Source organism: Bacillus rossius, chromosome 1 (genome assembly GCF_032445375.1).
Source record: "Bacillus rossius redtenbacheri isolate Brsri chromosome 1, Brsri_v3, whole genome shotgun sequence".
Classification (NCBI taxonomy): Eukaryota; Metazoa; Arthropoda; class Insecta; order Phasmatodea; family Bacillidae; genus Bacillus; species Bacillus rossius.
Window position 1 is genome coordinate 35,098,359 of NC_086330.1, and position 27,897 is coordinate 35,126,255.

The window sequence follows — 27,897 nt, forward strand, 5'->3', positions numbered from 1 at the left end:
AGTCCCGCCGCCATGGGAACCGCCGCGCCCCCTTCCCGCGGCGCGCTTCCGCATCCACGCGACTCGGCGACGGAAGCAAGGCGCGCGGCCGTCGAACCAAGTTTCACTCGCGCCGACCGACACAGCCGTGGGAATCCGCGCGAGCGCCTCGCGCAGTCCGCCCTCCGGACCGAAAATATAAATTCATGTCAAGCATTCTTGTTGTGGTAACGTCTCGGCCCTCGCTTCACGGCAGTGTCAGGGCTGACCGCCTGTGTGTCAGGACTCACTCCCTGTGTCAGAGCTGATTGCCTGTGTCAGGGCTCACTCCCTGTGTCAGGACTCACTCCCTGTGTGTCAGGGCTCACTCCCTGTGTCAGGGCTGACTGCCTGTGTCAGGGCTCACTCCCTGTGTGTCAGGGCTCACTCCCTGTGTGTCAGGGCTCACTCCCTGTGTGTCAGGGCTGACTGCCTGTGTGTCAGGACTCACTCCCTGTGTCAGGGCTGACTGCCTGTGTCAGGGCTCACTCCCTGTGTGACAGGGTTGACTGTCTGTGACAGGGGTCACTCCCTGTGTGTCAGGGATCACTCCCTGTGTGTCAGGGCTCACTCCCTGTGTCAGGGCTGACTGCCTGTGTCAGGGCTCACTCCCTGTGTGACAGGGTTGACTGTCTGTGACAGGGGTCACTCCCTGTGTGTCAGGGATCACTCCCTGTGTGTCAGGGCTCACTCCCTGTGTGTCAGGGCTGACTGCCTGTGTGTCAGGGCTCACTCCCTGTGTCAGGGCTGACTGCCTGTGTCAGGGCTCACTCCCTGTGTCAGGGCTGACTGCCTGTGTGTCAGGACTCACTCCCTGTGTCAGGGCTGACTGCCTGTGTCAGGGCTCACTCCCTGTGTGACAGGGTTGACTGTCTGTGACAGGGGTCACTCCCTGTGTGTCAGGGATCACTCCCTGTGTGTCAGGGCTCACTCCCTGTGTGTCAGGGCTGACTGCCTGTGTGTCAGGGCTCACTCCCTGTGTCAGGGCTGACTGCCTGTGTCAGGGCTCACTCCCTGTGTGACAGGGTTGACTGTCTGTGACAGGGGTCACTCCCTGTGTGTCAGGGATCACTCCCTGTGTGTCAGGGCTCACTCCCTGTGTGTCAGGGCTGACTGCCTGTGTGTCAGGGCTCACTCCCTGTGTGTCAGGGCTGACTGCCTGTGTGTCAGGGCTCACTCTCTGTGTGACAGGGTTGACTGTCTGTGACAGGGGTCACTCCCTGTGTGTCAGGGATCACTCCCTGTGTGTCAGGGCTCACTCCCTGTGTGTCAGGGCTGACTGCCTGTGTGTCAGGGCTCACTCCCTGTGTCAGGGCTGACTGCCTGTGTCAGGGCTCACTCCCTGTGTGTCAGGGCTCACTCCCTGTGTCAGGGCTGACTGCCTGTGTCAGGGCTCACTCCCTGTGTGTCAGGACTCACTCCCTGTGTCAGGGCTGACTGCCTGTGTCAGGGCTCACTCCCTGTGTGACAGGGTTGACTGTCTGTGACAGGGGTCACTCCCTGTGTGTCAGGGATCACTCCCTGTGTGTCAGGTCTCACTCCCTGTGTGTCAGGGCTGACTGCCTGTGTGTCAGAGCTGACTGCCTGTGTGTCAGGGCTCACTCCCTGTGTCAGGGCTGACTGCCTGTGACAGGGCTCACTCCCTGTGTGTCAGGGCTCACTCCCTGTGTGTCAGGGCTCACTCCCTGTGTGTCAGGGCTGACTGCCTGTGTGTCAGGGCTCACTCCCTGTGTCAGGGCTGACTGCCTGTGTGTCAGGGCTCACTCCCTGTGTCAGGGCTGACTGCCTGTGTCAGGGCTCACTCCCTGTGTGACAGGGTTGACTGTCTGTGACAGGGGTCACTCCATGTGTGTCAGGGATCACTCCCTGTGTGTCAGGGCTCACTCCCTGTGTGTCAGGGCTGACTGCCTGTGTGTCAGGGCTCACTCCCTGTGTCAGGGCTGACTGCCTGTGTCAGGGCTCACTCCCTGTGTGACAGGGTTGACTGTCTGTGACAGGGGTCACTCCCTGTGTGTCAGGGATCACTCCCTGTGTGTCAGGGCTCACTCCCTGTGTGTCAGGGCTGACTGCCTGTGTGTCAGGGCTCACTCCCTGTGTCAGGGCTGACTGCCTGTGTCAGGGCTCACTCCCTGTGTGACAGGGTTGACTGTCTGTGACAGGGGTCACTCCCTGTGTGTCAGGGATCACTCCCTGTGTGTCAGGGCTCACTCCCTGTGTGTCAGGGCTGACTGCCTGTGTGTCAGGGCTCACTCCCTGTGTCAGGGCTGACTGCCTGTGTGTCAGGGCTCACTCTCTGTGTGACAGGGTTGACTGTCTGTGACAGGGGTCACTCCCTGTGTGTCAGGGATCACTCCCTGTGTGTCAGGGCTGACTGTCTGTGACAGGGGTCACTCCCTGTGTGTCAGGGATCACTCCCTGTGTGTCAGGGCTGACTGCCTGTGTGTCAGGGCTCACTCCCTGTGTGACAGGGTTGACTGTCTGTGACAGGGGTCACTCCCTGTGTGTCAGGGATCACTCCCTGTGTGTCAGGGCTGACTGCCTGTGTGTCAGGGCTCACTCCCTGTGTCAGGGCTCACTCCCTGTGTGTCAGGGCTGACTGCCTGTGTGTCAGGGATCACTCCCTGTGTGTCAGGGCTCACTCCCTGTGTGTCAGGGCTGACTGCCTGTGTGTCAGGGCTCACTCCCTGTGTCAGGGCTGACTGCCTGTGTGTCAGAGCTGACTGCCTGTGTGTCAGGGCTCACTCCCTGTGTCAGCGCTGACTGCCTGTGTGTCAGGGCTCACTCCCTGTGCCTGATGGGTGCGGCCCGCCTGGCGGGCCTCACCTCCAGAATCGGCTGTGTTTCCGAAAGGCATAGCATTTTGAAATGCGTGTTAAAAACACTTATAAATATAACACGACTGCCTGCGAACCACATTTGCCGACAGTTCACATATGTATATTTTCTAACTAGTGTTATCCTAGTAGTAATTATAATAGTGTTAATTAGTACTTAAGCTCTAATTACTGATTAATATAATTAAAAAATACAGAATTAAAAAATCACGTGTAACTAATACAAAATATTAATTTAATTTATTGTATTAGCTTAAGTTTTAGTGCTGCATGCCCCCGCCTCGGCTGGGTGCATTGCCAATTATAGTAATTAAATAATCTAGTGCTTAGTTTGTAAAATGTCAATATGTCAGTGTAGCCACTCATCACTAGGGGCGCTTGCGTCCATGACCAAAAAGTTCAGAAATGGATGAAAACATGAAAGCAGGCCGAGTCAAAATGCTCAACCGCCATTATTTCATGTCAGTACAATCCTCTGTCTCCTATATTCTCCTACGATATTAGTGCATGCTAATTGCATACCGCATGTCTTCGCTCTGGGTTTCCTCTGTGGCTATGCAGGTTTTATACCTGGGCCTAACTTAACTAGTTATAGTCTAGATTTTATATAGAGGAGTTAGTCATGGCTTCAATAGCTGCCTGGGCTGGGCCGGCCAATACTCAAATTACATGCATGCGACCCTTCACTGCATGGCTAATCCCAGCATGACTAGGCGTACAGGCTTCGTCCTGAGACGCACCTAGATCCCTTACTAACCCGGATCCCTCTTTACAAATACCTACACTTAGTTTTAGTTCGGTCAGGAAAAATTAAAAAAAATACATTGAATAATCCAGTCACCATCTTTTCCGATACCTATTGTGTACCAGTGCTGTCTGCTGTCAACAGTAGGCTTTTTTCTCGGTATTGCCTACTAATATAACAAAATTCATTTTTATTATACCTATGTGTAATTTATGAACATTTCATAACAAGTTAAAATATTTCTTGGGCGAAGATATATTCGAACCCGTGACCAACCCTCCATTAACGTGACGCAACATGTTAGCTAACACGGCCACGTATAAGTGTATATAGTTTTCGACACTCGAATTCACCATATCGGCTGGAACATACGTCAAACAAAGAAAACTGCCAAATATGGGATATGATATTTACAACCTGACTGCACCATACGGAAAACACTCGTTTCTTGTCCAATGAGTGGATATGATGACCGCCATATGGCAGATATATTGTCTAGTCGTTGCCTAGAAACTGTCCTGTTGGTTCGATTTCACTTTCGCTTGCGCATGCTCCATGAAGACCGTATCAATGTATCTTCTTTGATTGTCATTGGTTAATATTTATTTTTTAATTGCAAAATAACCAGAACAAACTTACCTCTAAAATTTTCACTCATGTCCATGGAGAACAGTTCGTTTATCTGGAAATTACAATAATTGAAGTACCAGAGAGAGAGACACACAGTTTTAAGAGTCTAACCAAAGCCCACGAATACACGGACTTCGAAACTGTTAACAAACCTTCAAAGTATAATTGAAATAATGCAAATCTTTTCTGAGATTTTAACATCCAAATTTAACACATAGTAGCACACAACCTATTTAGTGATTGGTTATAAATGTTTTTATCAATTCAAAGAGTGATTATTTAAGAGTTTTGAAAATCTTTGAAGTAAATTTAGATTTCAATCCCAGTTCTTCAGGGCGTGTCATACATCTTGTAATACAATGACCGAGGACTTTGAAGTATGCAAACATTTACATTGCATGCTGTTACCAAATAATAATGTTAGTTATGTATCGCAGTGTGTCTACATAAATCTTCCCCTGATTTTTCCATAACTTCCCATGTCCAAAATTACAAATATACCAGACGAATATTTAAGAAAATTTACCTATTTTAAAATTTCATTCACATAGCTGTACTAGTTCAAATATAACCTTGAAACGGCATTTTACAGTTTGTGCTATTATGCACTTAAAACACCATCTGGAAAATAAAAGTATGCAAAACGTCTGGGGTGATGGTATACCGGAGAAAGAAATTTCCCCTTAAATAACTATAAAGGAGGAATTTACACGTATTTTCCAGGTTTCAAAGTAAAGTCCCTGACTTTCCCTGACCAATTACAACTTCCCTGACTTTCCAGAACGTGGAAATCCTGTTTGTATATCTTTAACAACTTTACATAGTTTTATTTATATTTAATTAAAGTCATTTTCGAATACACGAATTTATAGAAGCGCGAAACTAAGAGTACACTGTTAGAATTTAAAGTAAATTTGCGGACTTTTCAACGAAGAATTTAACTCAAATAAACAAGGATTTCTTTGTAAATAAAAATAACTGGATCCTCGCAGAAACTACGTATGTAGTACTTAGACTGCAGAGTTGTAGGTTTCGTTGTAAAAAAAGAAAATACGTGGACAAGGAAGAGTGTTGTTATTGTAGATCCAACAAGTTTTTGACGTGACAGCGTCTAATAAATCGATGAACGCCGGCTGCACGCACGAAAAAGTGTCCCGTTACGCACATTTTCCCGTTACGCGGTGTCCCGTTACGATCATTGTACGCTTGCGCCGCATCTATATCCCTTCCACTCGATTGGAACAACCATCGATTTTACTTTTTCGAGGCACATCAAACTTGAAACACTCCCATTCGTTTCCTACTTTTCCTATCATCGTCCTATCCTTAACAGAATAACACACATTGGAAGAAGTTAAATAGCAAACATGTATAAAAGTTATAGTTAAAATAATCTCTTTTCGTTAAAGTAATAAACATATTTGAATTAATGTGTGCAAATGAAAATAAAATTTATCAATTAAATTTGTAGATTTCATTTCAGTCCTTCTTTGTATCCATACAAAATAGTGATAAAAATGATTCAATTTTATTCATAAAAGTATGCAATCTTTTCATCGATGTTTTGTTATGACGATGTCACGTTAAACTATCGTCCGTAAACCGACTTTACAGACAACCAATTTTTTTAATGGTTTTTTTTATTATAGGGATAATTTTCTTTGGGATTTATTTTCAGTGTAAAGTTAACTTAGTGTCCGTATACATGCGCGGAAGATCCCTGGACCAGTATGTGACGAGCGTCGTCGGCTTGAACTGGAGGCGAGGATCGCGAGCGGACACTCACCCCGTAGTTGCCGAGGATGATGTTGCCCTTGAGCAGGTTGCCGCGCAGGTTGACGCGGCCGAGCGGGGACGACTCGTCGTCGCCGTCCGGCGCCGGCAGCTTGCAGCCGTCCACCCGGTTGCCCTGGAGATCCTGGTCACAGGCGTGCCCAGACATTTCCATTAGGGGAGGGGGGGCCACCTTGCTAAATTTTTAAATCAGAAGCTGAATTTAGAATGTTAAATAGCCTAAATACATTCACTCATTGCCGTGTTTATATTTTTGTGCAGTATCAACGAGATATGTTTACTTGTTAATATTTATATCCGTATAATTTTAACAATCTTGAAAATATGTTTTTGATTAACGGGGTACTTACACATTTCCCCCCCCCCCCCTCAAATTTTCCAATAGCTTGGTCCAGATCTACCTTGAAATAAAATTCTTTTTAGTGAATGCAAACACAGCAATTCAGACAACAGAACTTTAACAAACCTCTTAAAAAAAAATTTTTTTTGCTTGGCGATTTTAAGGGACCTCGTGTTTTAAATAAACTAAGGCGGCTGTATTTCCAGAACGATAAAATGTTTAAAAATATTGTTAATTAGCACGCTGCAACACTGAAAAACAGTTTGAGTGTCACAGTGCCAGGAATATACGAACATTAACTAACGTATTAGAGAAAACGCCGATCTGAGTGATTATATTAGGGGGGGCCATGGCCCACCTGGCCCCCCCCCCCCTGTAGGCACGCCTATGGTCCCGGTGCGCGCCGGGGCAACCACATCAGCGTCATTGCGAACACGCGCTTCCCGCCCGCGGGGCGAACACTAACTACAACTGTCATATTCTGCACCTCGGAGGCATGGGCCACCACGTTCACTTTTGAACCTTCCCCCCTACCCAAAAAAGATCAATTTTAACCATAACCTTGACCACCGTCCGACGTCCTTTCTAGTGGTATACAACACTAAGATATACGAAATATAATTTTATTGTACACATTTTGTTTAGAAAATTGTTGCGTAAATAAGTGAGGCACTAAACTGCTCTCTTTAATTTTTTTTTTGTGATGGTGTCTTATGCCTCCGAGGTACAGAATATACTTACACTAACGACAGCCGTCAATATTCAACCGGTACATGTTTTAGAAAGTAAAAAAAAATGTTTCATCCAGATTTAACGTTAAAAAAAAATCACACTGTGTGAACTCATTTTGAAGACTTTGCGTACCAATTTAGTAACCTTAAAAAAAAACAACAATGCACCAGTCCATCCACTCTCCGTAAACAAAATTTCTGACACGCATTTCAGGAAATAATAAAAAAAAATTCCAAGCAGAAAGTACAACTTGCCCGCGAATTTCGTCGGACTGACGTCACAGTTGTGTCGAACGTGATGGGCTAGGAAACTAACTTTTTTTTTATTATTCACGTCGCGTCCATCGCGTCGCGCTATTGTGATCCCGGCAGGAGCTGGATTCCGTGTGCATCGTTCGTGCACACTGTGCGCACGGTGCAGGATCAAGGGCGCGAGTGTGCATACTAACTACGTCATCGTGCCTCCGTGAATCATCCGCTCTTTGGTCTGAAGCACGAGTGATCCGAGCACTGAAGTCGTATACCGCCAGAACTTTTGGCACGTATCGACGTGATTTTCAAGTTAGCGATATAGTAAGAAGCCTAATTTGATATCATTAATAAAAGTGCAAGTTGCGAGAACAGTTTATACGGAAGCTAAATGTGGCTCCCAAGATGACAGAAGAACATCAAAGAGTAAATATTGCACATAGGCCTACAACGTGTCACTGAACAAATTAGAAAAAGATGGTTGTACATTTTGATAAAAATAAAGCCCAATAGGGTTCAAAAGATTCAATAATAAAAATTTACGCAAAAATACGGCAATATTTAAGTAAGGAAATTTTCAGTTGAAATATGGAAACGAATACGGGAAGTGTCCATACATTTATTAAAACGAATTCTTTTTCCTGAATTAGGAACCACTATTGTTTTTGAATTTGCTATTTTAAATAATACTTAAGGTGTTGTCATTAGCCTTATAATTAATAATAATCGACAAACAACCACAAGTTTTTTAATTGGTAGTGAACTGAAAATTTAACTTTATTTTAAACAATATCCCTGCGTCTCATACTTGTACAATGCAAAAAAGATAGAGGGGCTAAGGAAAACTGAAGTTATGCGATAATTGTTTAGAAATTCAGGCTTTGTACTACCTAGCAAGGCGGCAACAGAAAGTTGAAGTTGGAAGTTGTCTTGAATGAAGGACTTATTTTAAAGGGTGTATTTTAAGCAATAGTAACGACAGGTTGTTAATGATTTTTGCAGTAGATTTTGTCAAACAAATAAGGAATAGATTAAAAAAAAACTTCTAGCTGTATACACCTCTAGCTGTTTATTTGTAATTTCTAAAACAGCAATGTCCCTGATTTCATGTAGGATTCCGAATAAATCTCAGATATTTTCCACTGTTAAAATGGAAATATTCTGAACAGTGTAGTGATACCGTTGATGAGAAGTTTCTCGATGCACTTCCGTTTCCCCCGCCGTTAGTTCCATGTAAGTGCCACTCTCATCTCACTGCGCCTCATAGCTTCTAATTAGCTAGATGTTAACGAGATATTTAACCCTATTTCACTCCATCATTTATTCACAAACTCATTCGATTCTTAATATCCGATGTCGAAGAGACGTTGAACCTAAATTTATTCTTTATCCGTTTCTCTTTAATTATGCTATGTGAACAAAACATTAACTTCTAATTTATTTATTTATGGTGTCTAATAACCCTGATTCCAATGAGGCGTTAATATTTAATTCATTCACCGACTCTTGTATTCCCGATGTCAGCAGATGTTAAGTCCTATTTCACTGACTCGTCGTCTTTAACTATACGTGTTAAACTTCCAAAATAATCGTTAATTTCCACGGCAACTCTATGTCTTTCGACAAATGTTGAGTAGCAAGAATATCAATCCATATTTAATGTAAAATTACACGATTTTTTGATAATTTTGCACTAGGAATGTTGCCTGATAGGCACACAGGGTTAAAGGTGAGTAATTTTAGATTTGATAATAGTGTTTTTAAATGCATACTGTTTGTAAAAAAAACTACACACACCGTTAGTGTATTGTTACTACAACATAACGTGTTATATTAATGTATGTTAATGACATTTTACTTAGACATTGTTAGAAGCATCGTTGTTTTACACGGTAACTATGTATTTTTAAAACAATGTTGATTTTTAGTATATCAACCTACATTTGGAGTAAAATGACACTATATTGTAATTTTGCTCAAGGAATGTGTAAAAAATACACAAATATTCAAGCGTTTTATTTCCGAATCACACAACAAAAATTTAAAAATTCTCTAACATTGAATATGTAAATGGTAATTGTTCCTTACTCCGTATCCAGTTTATATCAAAAAAATTTATAATTAAAAATTTCAAAATAAATTAATTTTGTTTATAGTACAATTTCGCATCACAAACACATTAAACTGCTTTATTAATTTTAATATTTTACATTCAAATGTAACTGGATATGTTGCACTTTACAATTGCTCCCGGGAAAACTGTTCCTCAAAGTTTTTCACATAATTTCAAAAATGTGTATATTTTGGTAATTATAAAGATTTGCATCATAAAACAACCAATTCCTTGCTTTATTATCGTAATATATGTTAAAATACAACTGGATCGGCAATAAGGAGCAATTACCGTGTAAATCTACACAAATGTTTGACAGCGTGTGCCCATGTCCTGAGTCAGCAGTTCACTGATGGTCTGTGACGAACGGGGCGAGGACGAGAGACAACGAGAGACAGAAAGCGAGAGACAGTTAGAATCTGCGAGACAGAGCAATAGACTGCGATAGACTGCAAGAGACTGCGAGGGAGTGCGAGAGACTGCAAGAGACTGCGAGAGACTGCGATAGACTGCAAGAGACTGTGAGAGAGTGCGATAGACTGCGAGGGGCTGCGAGTGGCTGTATTGGGCAGTGAGACCGTGAGACACTGAGCAGGGCGACTCACGAGCAAGGAGAGCGCTCTCATGGCCAGCAGGAAGGCCGGCAGCTGGCGCAGCTTGTTGCAGCCCACGGCTAGGGTCCTCAGGCGCGCCAGCCCCGCCAGGGCTGGCGGCAGCTCCTGCAGGTCATTGCGGTCCAGCCGCAGCTCCTCCAGGCTGCAACACACCACACGCACTGACTACAAGCACCGGCAACCACCGCGCACATCTGTCAGTACTCGCCACAGCAAGTTCACGTGTTCTCGCGTCGCAAATACACTTATCATATCAACATCGGACACGAAATAACACCGAGTGTGATAAATATACTCAAATTGTGTTTTCAACTACATTTCTGGACGTGACTCACACGTAGTTTCCGCACCCGCCGCTAGAATTCGCTACCGGAGCAGCCACGTCGACGATCTAATCATTCCATTTGCTGACCGAAATTTAAAACTTTCTAATAAAGAGGCTCCGATAAAAGCGAATAAGATTTGGGAAGAAAATACTAAACCTTGGCTTTGGACCTGATTTTCAACAAGGAACTTCATTAAAATACTTTCCGTCTTGTTAAAATTTATTACACAGTTAATACTATGAAGTTTCTATTTTTCTTTGTGAACTTTGGTTCGCATCATCCGCCACAGATGGCAGCAACGTGGTTAAACATTTTAGTTCCATGCGACGTCCATTTCATTCCAGAAATTACTCCCACCAAATGTCGTACACACGAGAGCAAGGATGTTACACATCGATAAAACAGAATTTCATTTGAGATGAAACATAAAATGCAAGAGAACGGTGTATCAAATACACTGAATGATTTGTAATGAGAATAAAATTAAATAACCACTTGGTGTGTGAGAACTAACCAACCTCTTTACTTTTACTACAAAAAAAGTAATAAAAATTCGACGATGCAAGAACGCGTGTTATTTTGGAGTCTGAATCTGCGTCAGCGAATAGTAGGTTTGCCTGAGACACACAAACAACAGATAATCTATATGGACCACGGTCATATTTAAACTCTCTTATCTTTTGTCTTGGCATGGCTTGTTCGCTTAGTGAAGCCTGCGGCCCCTTGCGAACTAATGGCACTAGTAGTAGGTTAGTCCAATATTAATATTGTGGTAAATTGGCGTTTAATATTTAACTGGACATCAATCTTAAATCCGTTTCAGTATTTATAAGTTCTTTTACAGAGTATATACTTTTTATCATTTATTTGGGTGTTTTTTAGGTGTTTAATTCCTTATAATGCCTTAGGGGAACAAAACATCGGAAAACTTTATATTATTTCAATAAAACGTTTTTATTAAAAGTTGTACAGGTGCTAAGTGTTAAATTTAAAATACATTATTCTTTGGAAAAAAAATCAATTTTTAATGGCGTATACAAGTCTTGGGGAGCATTTAAGAACATAAATAGTATATGTTTTTAACTATAATTTTTTAATGATAAATCTGCAGTTGAAGTTGGTCGGTCGAACGCAGACTCATTCTGTAGGTGGTGAGCTTGGGACTTCCTTTACAGGTAGTTATAAAAGGCGTTAGCCGTGACATGAACAAACATTTACTGTTAATACCTTGGCCAAACTATACGTCAATTTGTTGAGTTGCAAAATATTATTTTTACAGAATTTTACTTTCGTAAGTTTCGCTAGGCTATTATAGAAAAAAAAATTGCATTCTATAACTGTTTGTAATTATGAATATAATTTTACAAAGCAGAAATATTTTAAGAAATTTTATAATACAAGCCTAATAGATAAATATTTCTAAAAATCAAACATATGTCTATCCCAGTGTTCATTAAAAGGTAGGGACCTTATTTAATACATTACATAATACATACAATGTTTAATAGAATCAAAATTCTCAAAATTAAATACACAAAAAAGAATTATAGTTCTCGCTGTGTCATTATCCATCCCGAATGTTCACCCATACGCATTTAATGAAATACACACACACACGACAGACTTGGAATTCGGCAGAGATGTTACGTAAATTACATGGCGACTTTTTCAGAAACTCAGCTCCCAAGCGTTTTTTTTTGGGCCGGGCAACGCCGGATATTTCTGCTTTGTGTGTGTGTAAGTGAAATAACACTTACTTACTGACTTACTCATCACGAATCCTGCCTAACTACGAGACTTACAGTCTTGAAATTTTGTACGTAAATTCCTTATGCTACGTAGACATCTACTAAGAAAGGATTTTACAAAAATGAGCTCATAAGTGAAGTACGGGCTTTGAATATATATACTGTCTAGAAGTCGCCAGCCCAGGTTAAAATTTCTAATACGGTTTTGAGGTAGTTGGTTAATTCACCGCCGCAATCGCCACCATCTCTAGGGCATCGACTTGTGGTGGTCCCTAGCGGACAAGTCTCGAACTCTTCAAACACCCCTTCCCCCTCCTGTTGAACGACGTTGAGCTGCAGTGAATGATGGATGAGGGGAGTGGGGAATGACAGCGGGCGACAGCGCTGCGCTCTAACGTGCAAATAACAACTAAGACGATACAGGGCGTTACGGCAGCGCACTGCAGCGGTGAAGTTCCCAAGCTGCTCATCATAAGCTTCTGAAAGACGTAGAGTAAATCCTATCCACTCGCGACTTCTATACAGTATATATATTCAAAGGTACGGGGGGGGATAAAGATAAAATTTCCCGTTTTTGGTCGAAAATCTCCATGGTAACGGCTGTTGCAATTTTCATGCTTCCTTCTTCACCATGACAACCGCCATTGCATTTTTTTTACGCATTATTCGTCTCCTAGAAATTGCTATTGTATTGTTGATGCATTTCTCGTATACATGGAAACGGCTGTTGCAATGTTGATGCATTCTTCGTCTCCTTTAAAATTTTGCGGGGGCGTTAGTGATCAGAATTTCCCGTTTCTCAAGTGTACGTCCTACATACTTGAAACTCAGCATTTATGTTCCTTATATTACATAGCTATACACCGAGAACGTGGTTTAGCCAGGGCAACGTGGGTACTTCAGCTAGTAAACAATATTTATACATATACATACACACTCATACGCCATGGGCGTAGATGCCCATGGGAGGGGGGGGGGGGCTGGTCTCCCCTCCTTTGTGAAACGGGATTTATAAACGTCAACGTTTTATTAAAAAAAATTATGTACATTTTAACTTTTTCTGCTGTTGCATGCATATAGGACCAAATATGGGTAGTATACTAGATACAAGCACCCTAACCAGATCTGACTTGTGTCGGTTGAAACCCACGCGCAAATCTCTCTGCTATCCCCACCCCTTTTTTTTCGAATCCTACAGACACATAAACACGCGAGCAAAATTAAAATTATATTTTCGTAAACAGTTCGGCGAAAATGATTTGACGAGTGTCTTTTAATTGCTTAAATGTCCTGCAGTAATACTCACAAAACATAACCTTCAAAAGCGATTTTGAAAATGGCTACGATTATTTAGTTGGAAGCTCGGAAAGCTCCCGTGACGTCACCTCCGGGAACAAGTAGGTACTCAGATGTAGCCTAAGTGTAGGTTCGCTTGAGGCCGGTAGGATGTACCGCTGAGGCAAGCGCCGTCGCGGTTCATTTCTGGGACACTTTTGACGGATCCTCCGCTGCGGAAAGGACAGTAAACACACGGCCGGCGGCGCGTGGTGGGTCCGAAGGCCGTCGGGTGTTAGGGTGTCGCCACCTGCACAGGACACGCGGCAACACGGTCGGCGAGCAAGAGGGCCGCGCGGATGTCCTCCAAGGACACCGTGTCCTGCTCCTCGGAGGCCGGGTCCTTCTTCTGCCCACGAGATGCAGGCGGTCTGCGTAGAGCTGTAGCAAACCGTATGTATTCGGTACTGAGTAACGGGTGCGCCATCTAGTAACGAGTATCGAAACGTTACACACGAATGCATTTCGTTACACGCATTGTTCGTATGTTTTACGCATGCGCGCGCATATTCGATGAATTTACGTTACAAAGAACGATGTTTGTTTATTAAGTAAAGTATAATTTGGAAATTCGTCGTCCAAGTTTTTTTTACTGTTTATTAAAGGTATTGTGTGTTTAGACAAAGTTTGAGATTGGAACAGATATAACGTAAGAAAGTATTTTTTACAAATGAGAAATATGTATGTTTTTGTTTTTTAGTATCGCGTATTTTCACGTTTTTTTGTTCTTATCTTAAAAGAGATAATATAATAAAGCCACTCTAATGAGATTTAATTGTTTCTTGGTTAACAAAAACAGTTAATTATCAAATATTTTTAATTGTTTATATTCTATTTATTATTATTTACGCGACGTCATACTGTACGCGTACGCAATACGACTCGATTCGTTGCTGTAACATAACATAGCATGTTATGCGGTATCAGAAGTAACGAGTAACGTAACGATACGATAGTAACGAGTACTAATTGTTATAGTAACGAATACATACGGGTACACTTTTTTTCGTTACTTTTACACCTCTAGGTCTGAGTCATGTGCCTTTCTCAAATTTACATTCTTGGTGCCAGGATCAACTTTCACCATCCATGCATGAAACCAGAACAATGCCGGGATGCTAGACGCAAAACGGTCTACAAAGGGATAAAATAAAACTCTGTCTCTCGGTACTCGCCTATGATGTGTGACATATGACTTCGGAAACGAGCCTATTCATGTGTTGTTCTCATGTTGCAAATAAAAATTGAATAACGAAACAGAAACATTACATTTCACGTAGAATTCTTTAAAATAGTTAAATATACGAAAATTGTGTTTTCAACTAAATATCTGGAATCAAATCATACTTAGTTTCCGCCACTGCCGCTACAATTCGTTGCCGGAGAAGCTACGCCGACTATAAATTTCATTTGATTTGCAGACCGAAATTTTAAACTATGTATCGAAACGTCTCCGATAAAAGCGAAAAAAAAAAAAAAACCTCCTTGAAAAAATTATAACTCGGCTATGGACCTGATTTTCGAAAAGGAATTGTATTAAAATGCTGCCATATTGTTATAATTAATTAAACATTTCATTACATAAAGTTTCTCTTTGTCGTTGTGAACTTTTGTTCGCATCATCCGCCACAGATGGCAGCACCGAGGTTACAAATTTCCGTTCCATGCTACTCTTGTTGCATTCACAAAATTACTCAAACCAAATGCCGTATACCGAAAGATAATATGTTACACATCAAAACTCTTATTAAAAATATTATCTCTCGAAATTCGCGGACCTGACCAAGGAATGCTGAATGAATGCGTGTGTGTTGGTCAGTGAGTGAGTGACAGTAACAATACAAGAATTTTATATTTTATTAATATTATTTTTACAAGACAATATTTTTATATGGTTTGCATAGTACTAACCTTGCATGTTATTTGGTAGATGATTCATCAGTAATTTCTGTAATTTGTAAGTTGTTAGTATGTAATTACTCGTTTGACTGTTAGGTATTAATATTTATGTACTGTTTACGTCCCATGGTTCAGTGTAGGAGAAGGCGTACATGCCTTAACTGCGCTAATAAAGTCAAATAAGTAAGTATCACCGGTGGTCATCTTCCTACTGTGAGTTGTTTATCTTAGATCACTTACGTACAACCACGTGAAGTTGCTTAAAAACACACAGTTTTCACACAGATCGACAGTGGCAGAAAGATACGAGGTGTTTGATGCTGCATTTAGAGAACAGTGTAATTCGGAACAAGTTACGCGACACATGCTTAACTCGTGGCGAGGCAAGGTGACGCCGCGGCGACAGCTGAGGCTTGTATGACGGGAAGACACTGCGGTCGTTCGCCGTCGCTTCTGGCAGCGTGGAGGTGAGAGAGACAGCCCGACAGCCAGTCCATGAACCCGTGGAGTTCCCGAGAAGCCTAATATGTCCATCAAGTTTTTTCCCTGCCAGAACACGCCCGAATATTCACCTTCGGCCAACCTCGGTATTTGTTTTATTTTTGCGCAGAAAAAATGAATTCAAATATTAAAAGTGGTCGGTTAGGTCAGCTACATTAAAACACTTTAAAACACTATGGACGGTTATTTAGGTTAGTATAGCTACATTAAAATAAACAGAGAAATATAAATATATATATAAATGAACCCGAGGTTGGCCGAAGGTGAATATTCGGGCGTGTTCGGGCAGGGACAGAACTTGATGTACCTACATCTTAGGCTTCCCGAAGTGCCCGGTACCTAGACAGTTCGAGTCACCACTCAGAGGGTTCTGACCACTGAGCCAACATATTGGACATGTTGTTGACGAACAGAGGGGAAATGGAGCGAGGTGGCGAACCGACCTCCGTGACGCAGTTGGATGTTTGCCAGCTTTCGCTGCGAAGTGGTTCTTGGTTAGAGTCCCGGCTAAGACACGGGTGGAAATTTGAAGTTTCAGGCAGTGAATGGACTGTACAAGAACTTTACGACAATGTTTCTGACGGAATTAGAAATTTTTTTATGTGTTCAATCGGGCCGAAAAATGAAGAATGACTCCTGTCCACACTGGTTCTTTCGCGGAGTCGTGACTTCCTTTGACGTGACGACGAAAGAAATAACGGATCAAGCCCGTTTCGTATCTTCGTGTCAAGTTTCGACACGCAAAGCTGCAACGAGTCCCGTCCACACACGCGCGTTTTGATCACGCAACGGGGCTACGTTACGGTCGTTTTCTACATGCGTGTACCAACATTAACTGACCAATAAAGTCTCAAATTTTAACAGTCACTGAAAATGTCAAAATACAATCTAGCACACGTCAAAAATTATGCAGTAATGGGAGGATGGTTTACTTGTTGGAAATTATTGAAATGCTTATAAATTTAAAAAAAAGTGTTAAGACATTGGACTCGCATGCCAGAGGACACAGGTTCAAACACCAATAAGGCCTTCCTTATACTGGTTTTCCATGGTTTCTCAAAAGCAATACAGAGCAAATGCTTGGACGGTTCCTCATTGTAGGTCATGACCAAATTATTTTCAGGAAGATACATAAAGGAAACTGTAATGCTGTACCTCGTTTTCAAACGGGATGTAAGATATTTTGATTTGGAGCATCTTAGCTCTCGATATACTGTATTTGGTAAGAGTAATTTCGTTAATGGACCGGCAGTCGCATGGAATGTTTATGTGTAACACCTGCGCTGCCATTTGTAGCGGATGACGCGAATAAAAGTTCACAATATCAAAGGGAAACTTTATAGTATTAACTGTTTAATTAATTTGAACTAGACGGGCAGTTTTTTAATAAAATTTACTGTCGAAAATCAGGTCCGAAGCCGGAGTTATGTATTTTTCAAGTCTTTATCGCTTTTATAGAGGTCGTTTCATTATATAGTATCAAATTTCTGTCCGCTATTCAAAAGATTCAATAGTCAATGTGGCTACTCCGGCAGCAAATTCTAGAGACGGGTGCGGAACTACGTGTGATTCTGGTCAATAAATGTAGTCGAAAATATAAATTGCGTATATTTATCACGCTCGGCATTATTTGAAAGATTTCTAAATTAAATTTCGTTCCGAGTTTATATCATAAGGGTATTTGCAACATGAGAACCCATGACTTTTTTTTAGTTTTTTTATGACCTCGAAACGTTTTACATCCTAGGAATGTTTACCGTTACCTTGGTCTGGGAAAACGATCAGAAAACTGCGCTGGTTTTAAGGTGTGGTGAACCATTGTAGTGGATGAACATTATTAAACAAGCACTGAATTTACTATTTTACTACTTATCGGTTGTTTCTAAATACCTATTACGTAAGTCAAGGACTGCCTTGTGGATAGACCTAACATACGTAGATAGGGACCAATGCCCGGTAGTATCTATATTACATTCGGTAGTTTAAATCCTCTGCTTCTAATAGGTCTAAAATCGTCCCTGACATAAATTTTGGATCCGATAAAAAAATGATGTGACATAACCCGTACAGAAAGAAATTCCTATAACATATTGCTACAGTAAGATAGAGTTCTTACACTCTTTGTCTTAACCAATGAATACAGATTGATGTAACTACAGCACTTAAAGTGAAAGACTACATCACTATAAACTTTTCCATGTAAATTTTCAAATAAATAAAGGTCACATTATGATTCGGAAGAAAAAAGTTTGATTTAACTATCGTTGATCTAAACATAATAAGTTAAATCACTAGTGATAATTTTAATACCTTTACTGGTCCATAATTGATAACATTGACCAATTAACTAAGACGTTCTCTAATACTTTTGATGAAGGATTTTATTTAGTTTTTGTAACAAAGTATTAGTGCTTATCCTATCTGTACGTTAAAATTATTTGCCGTCATAAATCAACAAGCTATACCTAAGAGCACCGCACTAAACAAAAGCATGATATGAATAGGTTGTGTAATTCTTGATGTGGATATAAGAATTGCGGAATCATAATGCGTAACACAAATTGTTTTCCACGTCGTAATTCATTGCGCTTGTCGAAAATGCGAATCAAAATATTCCTCGATGAACTTCATTCTCCTCGCGGGCGTGTTTCGCGGCACAATGCAGCTCTTCGTCAAAGTCAAAGCTTTTTACTCGGGACCGTGACCTCAAGAAGAGCCGGTGAAACTGAAAACGTGACGCCAGTGGTTAAGTTGGTCGGCGACTTTCGCTTTCTCTGCTTTCATTGGAGCAGCGCAGTGGCGCGAATTAATCACGTGTTTAGACCACCTTTTCAGACGAGGCGACCCCTGGTTGGACGGGCGGGTGTCGAGGAATTCCGACTGATCAGTCCACCGTCCTTGCACACACACACACGCGCGGCAGTTCCGACTGTTAAGACCTATGGTGCAGTTGCATGGTGGCATCGATCAGGATTAGTACACATGAGGAGGAAACTGCAGTTGGCGCAGCGTGCTGCCCTTCTTGCGGTTACCGGGGCCTACCGTACTGTATCCAATGACGCTCTGCAGGTCCTCGCTGGGGCGATCCCCCTGGATCTGCTCGCGGCTGAAAAAGGGCAGCTTGCTGCCCTGAAAGCTGCGGGCACCCTCAGGCCAGAGGACCACAAAAGGCTCAGAGAAGTGACCATGGGGCAGTGGCAGCGCAACTGGGAAGCTAGTGAAAAAGGTAGACATACCTATGAGATCTTCCCAAGGGTACAAGATCGACTTCAGTGCAAGCATATAGAACTTACGCGAGCCACGGTTCAACTTCTTTCTGGGCATGGTAACTTTAAGGCCAAACTACACCAAATTGGTCTAGCAGAGAATCCTCTGTGTGGGCACTGCCACACAGTGAATGATGTCAATCATGTACTGCATAATTGTGAAAAAGTCGAGGATCTTCGTGAACAGCCTAAGTTCCACCTGGGTCTGATTGGGTGTGACTACGACCTTGCAAATGTGGTGGTGCGGAGGGCGAGTTGGATTCTCTTCCGTGAATTTGCTCGGAGAGTCATAGCGAGACTGCAAGTGGCTGATGAAATCGGGCCACTGGCTCCGTGAGCAGTTCTCCCCTTGCAGCTGCCAGCGGAGCTGTGTTCAACCACTACTGAGATACTTGGCATATGTCCTCCTGGATTAAGGCACGCACCAGGAGCAATTGACTGACTACTGGCAAGTCAGGGCCCTTATGGGGGACCTGGACCCAGTGGACAGTCCCCAATTATGGATATACCTGGATTGACTGATGGGTAGCAGTGTGCTGAAGCATGTCTGGCAATATTAGTATAATGGACATATAATGGGCATATATAGGACATATAATCAATATATAATGGACATATAGTGGATAAAAATATATATATCGCATGGCAATTAGTTTGCTGGGCTGTGGAAGCACCTGACTTGAACCCTTACCCGGACGTAGCTCCACCTGGGGATTTCAGCCTCCAGGGTCCTGTGAAGCCACTCTTCTAGCCCAGCGGGTGCTGTAGTGGTGGAGGGACATGTTTTCTGGATCTGGTAGCTTCAGTAAGGCGGGGCTCTGGACTATACATATCTGCAAGCAGACTCCCAATCTACCCTTAAAGGGCGCACATTTGGGAGGGGCGGAAGGAGGGTGCGTTGGCCTTCGGGCCTCCGAAAAACATGTTAAGTCCGAACTGACAGTGAACAGAAACTGAACTTATTATATAACTTAATTGGGACAATGATGTGGAAACAAAATATGATTACTGTTTTAGCAATGTTGATATTGAAGTTAGTTGTATGTAGCAAGTGCTGAATTTTTTTGCTGTCCACTCACAGTTTGTAAACTCCTTCACACTTCCAATTCTCCTTTGCATTCTACATTTATTTTCATCAATGCGGGTTTTTTTTAAAAATTTGCAATATATTTAAAAGCAAAGATATGTTAGTCCATGGCGGATATAGTGGAATAAAGTGACATGCATGGAATTTTGTAATGATTAAAATAAAAATAAAAATTAAAATCATTAAAATGAAATACTCCCATATGGCCAAACTAATTTTTCTAAATCAAGAAGAAAAATTTATGATTGGATGTCTTTTAATATATAATTGAAGATTTACTGGTTGGATTTATTAAAATTAAGTGTTTGACTGATCGTGTGTTGGGGCCTTCAGGATGAGACGACCTGCAGGCGACGCCTCTTCGTGCCCGTCATCGCCGCGGAATGTGCCGAGTGATGGCTGGAGCGCATTGCGCGCATTCGCGGTCGCGCTGGAAGCACTCGCAGGACGGCGGAGTCCGTGACGGCGGGTTCTCGTCGGAAGGGGAACTAAAGATGGCGACGATTAGATCCCGTTATCCTCCATGCCGTGCTCTCAGCTGGATCACGGCAGGAAGTTGGCGAGCGCATCCATGTGCGAAACTGGAGAAGATGTCGCGCCTGCTGTGACTCACGCCCAGGTTTACACGTCGTGATTACTCGATACCACTTTCTTATCAACACATAATTTGTAAACGACTGTCGTGCAATATAGTTCCCATACATTCCACAGTTGTAGAAATACAGAGAACGAACGCAATTTAGTAAATATAAAATGTTTTAAAAGGGAGGGATAGGAAACGACTAACATCATATTGATTTGAACCGTTTTTATACCGTAATATTTTTTATCCTTTAATACTGATCATTCGCCTTCTCTAGAGATTTCCAAAGACCATAAAATAATTTCTAGGAACATAATTGAAACAGTTATAATAATTTCCGAAAAAATATTAAAACTAACCGCCAAAGAATTCACAGGCTGGCCATACAAATATGTAGACATATTTCCCTGACTTTTCTATGACTTTCCATGTCCAAAGTTACAAATTTACAGAATAATTTTTTTATAATAATTTACCTTTTTTGACGTGACAACTTCTAATAAATCGAACGCAGGCTGTACTCACGAAGAAGGATGACTCATTGTCCCGTTAAGCTATTGTCCCGGTACGCTATTGTCCCGTTACGCGCATTGTCCCGTTACGCTCATTTTACGATTGCGCTGCACCTATTTTCCACACGATTGGCCTATGAATCTACGATTATATTAAATAGGTTAAGGCGGGCTTTTCAAAAGTAGCTTTTAAATTTAGCACTTTATCTAAACTATTTTTTTATTAATTAATTTTTTGGTTATTTTTTCCATTTTTCCATTTTTCCAAAATAAAGAACAATAAACCAAAAGAAACATAAAAGAGAATTGAAAATATATTTAGAAATTTTAATATCAAGTTGAACCGCCTAACCGACGTGCAAGGGAATATACTATTTCATGGAGCCAATTAAACATTCCAATCAAACAATCACTTTCATTCAAAAATTTATAGTTAAAATAATCTGTTCGTTAAAGTAATAAACATATTTGAATTAATGAGTGCAAATAAAAGTAAATTTATCAATTAAATTGTAGATTTCATTTCATTCCTTCTTTGTATCCATACAAAATAGTGATAATTCAATAAAAATTATTCAATTTTATTCATAAAAGTATGAAATCATTTCATCAATGTTTTTATGACGTTGTCACGTTAAACTATCGTCCGAAAACCGACTTTACAGACAACCAATTTTTTTTTGCAATTTTCTGAACAAATAAAGAAAATCCAGTCTTTAACATCCCTATTAGCTGTACTAGTTCAAACATAACCTTGAACACGCCATTTGACAATGTGTATGACTACAATAAAACCACATCTGGAAAAAAATTATTTAAAGTCTGAGTAATGGTATACCGGAGCGTGCCTTTTTCCCTTCACAGTACTAGCACAAAGGAATTTCCATGACTTTTCCCTGATCAATATCAACTTTCCTGACTTTTCCCTGACTTTCCAGAATGTCGACAACCTGTATAAAATTCAGGCACTCAATAAAATTATATGCTATGCTTTAGCGAAGCTGAATTTTGGTAATCAAACGGAAGAAAATTGTTGAGGCCCCTAAATTTTTTTGAAAGCCAGATGGCTGTGATTTATCGGTTCCTATGGCTCCCCCTTATTGATGAGTTCAAATGGGGAGGATAGGCAAGGTCTGTTCTGTTCCATCGGTGGGTCCTCAGTGTCCAATATGGCCGATGTGGCCGATGTGGCCGATATGGCCACACCCGCGAGTGGCGATGGTCGTGTGTTCGACTAGCCCTCTGGCATTTACGAGCGGCGAGTCCCATACCAATGTTTGTTGTACATACACCATTTCTGGTTTCTCTGTATGTCATAAGATATTTCAATAACGGACAAAATTATGAATATGCGAACACACAAACATAAGCAAAAATCAGCCGATGAAAAATTTCGTGGAATTAATAAGTCAGAAGAATTTTATAGCACAGACGGACACAGTGAGTTGACGACGCGACAGTGGTATTGGCCTTACAATTTGCGGGGCCCTGGGCTATTTATTATTTATTTCTATTACGATACAATTTCCTGAAGAATCGCGTCATTATACATGGCAATAAAAGCTATAATTTTTTTTTCCGTAACCTGAAATCATGAGTTGAAGTATGTTTTGACCAAAAAATTATGTTACGTGAGAATTAAAATGTAATTTTCCTTTTTCCCCATTAATTTCCATATTTTTAACAGAACACTGGACAAACAAACACATATAAAGACGAAAAGCACCGGCGTGGGGCCCTGGGTGATTGTCCAGGCTTTCCCAGTCTTGAGACCGGCCCTGGGATTACATCACAGTGGATGGTTGGTTGAGGTACGTCTACGCTTTTGTCTTTGGGCGATAAGAGCAGTGTTGGCTGTTAAGTGAGTGGAGTGCTGATATTACAGATTCTACACGCAGTAATAGCATGGCGTACTTTACATTCGTAAAGACGACCGATACGTTAATTGGTGTACGGGCAGGCAAAATAACTATATATATATATATATATATATATATATATATATATATATATATATATATATATGCAGCAGGAAAAAAAAAGAATTTACCAAAGGGCACTTTCACAACAGACGTGTACCGAAAAGGACAGGACCTTCGCACGGCTCGACCACCGACTGACTGAAACTGGGAGTTTCATGCCACGAAGGGTGATTGATTATACACCTAATCGTGTATTGCTAACTGATGAAGTCTGCGCCCGAGGGAGTATTTCAACGTCACCTCTCGGTCAGCGGAGCAGTCCCCCCCCCCCCCCCCCCCGGAAGCCCGCCAAATTCAGATTTTTTTCACGCTGCTGTTCACGACTGTAACTTTTCAAGATTTCGTTTCCTTAATAAAAGTTGCTTCTTTGTCACTCATTAAATTAGTGCCTCGCAATTTGCGAACATCTCATACTATGAAAATACCGCACATTGACAAAAGCAGACCATTAGCATTCACACACAAGCTAGACTTTTATTTTTAGTGTTATACTTTCTGTAAAAAAATTGGTTGTCTGTAAAGTCCGTTTACGGACGATAGTTTAACGTGACGTCATAACAAAACATTGATGAAATGAGTGCAAACTTTTATGAATAAAATTAAATCATTTTTATTGAATTATCACTATTTTGTATGGATACAAAGAAGTAGTGAAATGAAGTCTACAATTTAATTGATAAATTTACTTTTATTTGCACTCATTAATTGATAGGAAAAGTAGGAAACGAATGGGAGTGTTTCAAGTTTAATGTGCCTCGAAGAAGTCAAATCGATGGTTGTTCCAATCGTGTGGAAGAGAGATAGATGCGGCGCAAGCGTACAATGAGCGTAACGGGACAATGCGAGTAACGGGACAATGCGCGTAACGGGACACTTTTTCGTGCGTGCGCTGGCGTTCATTGATTTATTAGACGTTGTCACGTCAAAAAACATAGTGTATTTGAGTAAATGACGTAATAAAAGGAAAATAACTAATAAAAAACACAAACAGCAGGTCTGTGGTTCCACCACCGTCGCACTGGGGCACCCGACTTGGTGCTCCGGAAAAGGTAGAGGTGAAGGTTTTATTTCCCGAGGTCGTGGAGAGACTCCGGGATCACGGTGGGCTCCGAACCAGCTGGAGCGCCGACCACGAGGGAGTCGAATTCGAACCCACGACCCTCTCCACGCGAGAGCGAGAGCGCCGCCATCCGTGTCTCGCTCGCCTGGAACTATGTCGGATGACCACGCAACAACGTTGAGTGAGCGTGTACTTAATTTAGGGTTGTGAATGGATGAATAGGGGCAGGCATTTTTCGCGAAAAGATCTGAACGCCTATTGGACTGCAACAAGGTATACCCGCACCTGTGGTTTCTTCCTTGTGATTGGCGGCCGTCTGCAGAGAGAATTCGTTCCCTTGTATGACCGAGCCACTCAGGACGCGTTTGCTTCCGCACTGACTTACTGTGATTGGTGTTGTTACAATCGATATGTAGCTGGGAGAAACTCACCCAATCACGAAACAAAGACGATACTACTGTGTTTTAACTTTCAGCTAATCTCGAAATCTTTTCGCGAAATCTGCATGCCCCTATGGATGAAGGTAAAGGGCGAGTGAAGGGTTTTACTTCGCAAGAGTTCACAATTATGGCAAACGTTCCGTTATCACATATCCAATTCCATCCCTGTGTACATTGATCCTGCGGTACACTATGCCTACTGTTTTTATTTCGTACAGCGGAAGATCCTGGACTTAGCAAAAACTTTTGCAATGACTAAGAATTACGTTCGCAAAATGAATACGAAAGAAAACACTTTCACAAGGCACGACATTATTTGATTGTAATGTGATATTCGAGTTTTTGTTATGTTTAGGATCTTTCTATGTACTAAATTAAAATAGCAAGCGTCCTGTACCACTATATTAATGTTTACAGGATCATGTCATGAGGATCAAGGTATAAACTTGGATCAAATTGAAGTTGCAGGACAAAAAATTCATTACCCCCTCAGTAAGGGGCGCTATTCTGTAAAATTTCTAGGGGCAGTTACGAAATTACGTTTATCTCACCCGTTTCACAGTTACGATTTCGCAAGCGTAAGCGGATCCTCGCAGAGGGGCTTTTTGATTACGAAAGAGGGGGGGGGGGGGACCGTCCCCCTCCGAGATCTATGCCCTTTCCTCAGTATACAATATATCACTCCTATTAAAAATTGTTGTAAATATTCTAAATATTACCCAAATATTTAACTTGAATTTTTTTTATAGCTGCAGCCCTTAGCGTAAGGGGCGATTAAATTTATACGATGCTAAGCTTATAGGAGTAAATGGGTAAGTTTTTTTCACATACTTGCGCCGTGCCAATGTCAAGCTAATGGCAACGTCATTCTTATAGAGAATAAATATTCGACAATTATAAGAAAATTCTGAATATAAAACATCAGAAACATTTTGACTGTCTCAAACATTAAAATATAATAAATAAATATTCGCGAACATACATGGAGAGCTTTCAGAAATTTTCATAATGTAAAAGTTTTCAGGAATTTCAGAATATTCCAGAACGTTCACGATGTCTACAGAATAGTCAAAAGGACTGAGCCTGCAGGCGAAGCCGAAAGGGATAATTTTTTGTATTTTACATTTAGTTATATTTTTGAGGACCATAGAATATCAGACAAGTCACATGACAGAGTGATCATCGAACAAGCCACACAATCTTTGTTCAACATGCCGGAGTTGATATTCACTCCATTGCTGGCTGGGGACACCACCGAACCCGAGATCCCTAGAGCCGCAGGGAAATGGATACGCAATTTCATGGCATTCTGGAGGTGTTCAGGTGGGAATCTATAGCAGGAGGCTGAGGCAACCCCTCCCAGCATAATTTCCAACCGCTAACCAATCGCTAACCTGTAGTTGACTCAAAGCAATCCCCATCCTGAGAGTATCACAAAGTTATCCAGGTGTAGCACATCTCTGGGACCCCTCAGACAACCCAGAGAGCCTGTGATCTGGCTGAAGTGCATCCACCCTCTCCTAGCTGTCCAGGCTAGCACCGGAGCTGTGTCGACGCTCGCTGCGTCCGCCTGTCATTAGAGAGGGGACTCTGCCGATCAAAATCGCGCAAAGCGAAAACGGAAATGACATAGTTTCCGTCACAACGACTCTTTAAAATGACGAAGAACAATTGGGGTATTAAAGAGGTTATAAAAGTGAAATAACTAAAATAATATTAATATGAATGGTGGTGTGCGAAAGAATTTTGTGTGTAAAACGAAAATAAAATTATTATAACTTAAAAAAATCACTGAATACTATTTTCATTATGTAAATGTATACGTTTTTTTTTTAAAAAAAAAAGCATAAATAGCTTAAGTTAAAAATTTACATCCAGCACTGTAGTACATTATTAAAATGGAAAAGTTTGAGTAAGCTCCGGCCAAATATAAACTTCGAGAGTGTGGCATGATTAAAATTCTTATTTGAGATTATTTGTTCAAAAAAAAATTTGATGGAGAAAATAAAATTGGAAGTCATTTTCCGTCCAATACTACCCCTTCAACTCTATTGTCAAATATAGTTTGATGCAAATATTTGACAGTGTGACAGGGCCTTAAGCCCCTCCAGCAGGCAGTAAAGGCACATCTCCAGGACCTTTGAGGACACCCAAAGAGCCCGTGATCCGACCGAGGACCTAGTCAACCTCTACTAGCTGAGGCTAGTGCCAGGGCAGGATGACACCGCTCGCCCGTCCGGGCTGGGGAATCCTAGGGCGCTCGTAAAGCTTCGAGCCACACACACACAACATGGTCTACAACCTTGCCTGCACAAACTCCCTCGGCATGTGATCCCGTTAGGGCATAATCCGATACAGGAGATAAGTGGATGTTTTACGTGTCCAAACTGGGCATGGGTTCCGAGAGCCGGGAAATAGATGCGCCGTTTACATTCGCGGCATGGATTCTAACAGATGAACGGCTACGTCGAGAGTTTGAGGAGACCCATCCCATCATCGGCGCCCCCGAACAGCGGTTAGCCCGCCGTTTACCCCGGGTTACCAGCGGTGCCTGCCCCCACTGCGGTTCCAGGCAGTACCGACACGGGCCCTGGGACCCCTCGGTCACCCAGTTTCTCGTGATCCAGCCGAGGACATCCGCCTCTACTAGCTCAGCAGGCTAGCATCCGAGCATCAAGTAGCTCGCCACTTCCACTCGTCAACGGAGCAGTGGCGGATACAGAAAATTCTCAAGGGGGGGGGGGGGGGCGCAGGTCTACCTCTTCCACACACTCCCTTGTTACGTCACCTTGGTTGCTTGGATGCAGCCAGAGATCTTTTTCCAAGCTATATCCGTTTCATTTACGTCTCGCCCGAATATTTGCTGTTGTTGGTGCATAATTGTGTGCTATATGTAGTTAAAATATGGCCAATTGTGCAGTATACAAATGTCAAAAATCACTACAGAAAAACTAAAGATTCTAGTCACATGCAAAGCTTAATAAAACTTTATTCAAACTGTTTCCAAGACATGAAGTCGTTAAAGGTAAGTGTATGTACATCGGCGGCCGGGTGCGCGCCCTCCCCTTGCCAAGAACCATGCTTGGTGCT

At 42.0% G+C, this 27,897-nt stretch overlaps 1 protein-coding gene across 1 annotated transcript in view; it reads right to left on the reverse strand.

The window, feature by feature from the left end:
• The window catches only part of LOC134528043 (protein phosphatase PHLPP-like protein), a 120,473-nt gene that overhangs the window by 58,264 nt on the left and 34,312 nt on the right, over positions 1–27,897 (reverse strand). Inside the window, exons 2-3 of the mRNA XM_063361245.1 lie at positions 10,060–10,210; positions 6,014–6,145 (exon numbers count right to left, since the gene is read on the reverse strand). Of these exons, the coding sequence (XP_063217315.1) occupies positions 6,014–6,145; positions 10,060–10,080 (153 nt within the window). The 5' untranslated portion in view covers positions 10,081–10,210. The remainder of the gene's footprint in view (positions 1–6,013; positions 6,146–10,059; positions 10,211–27,897) is intronic.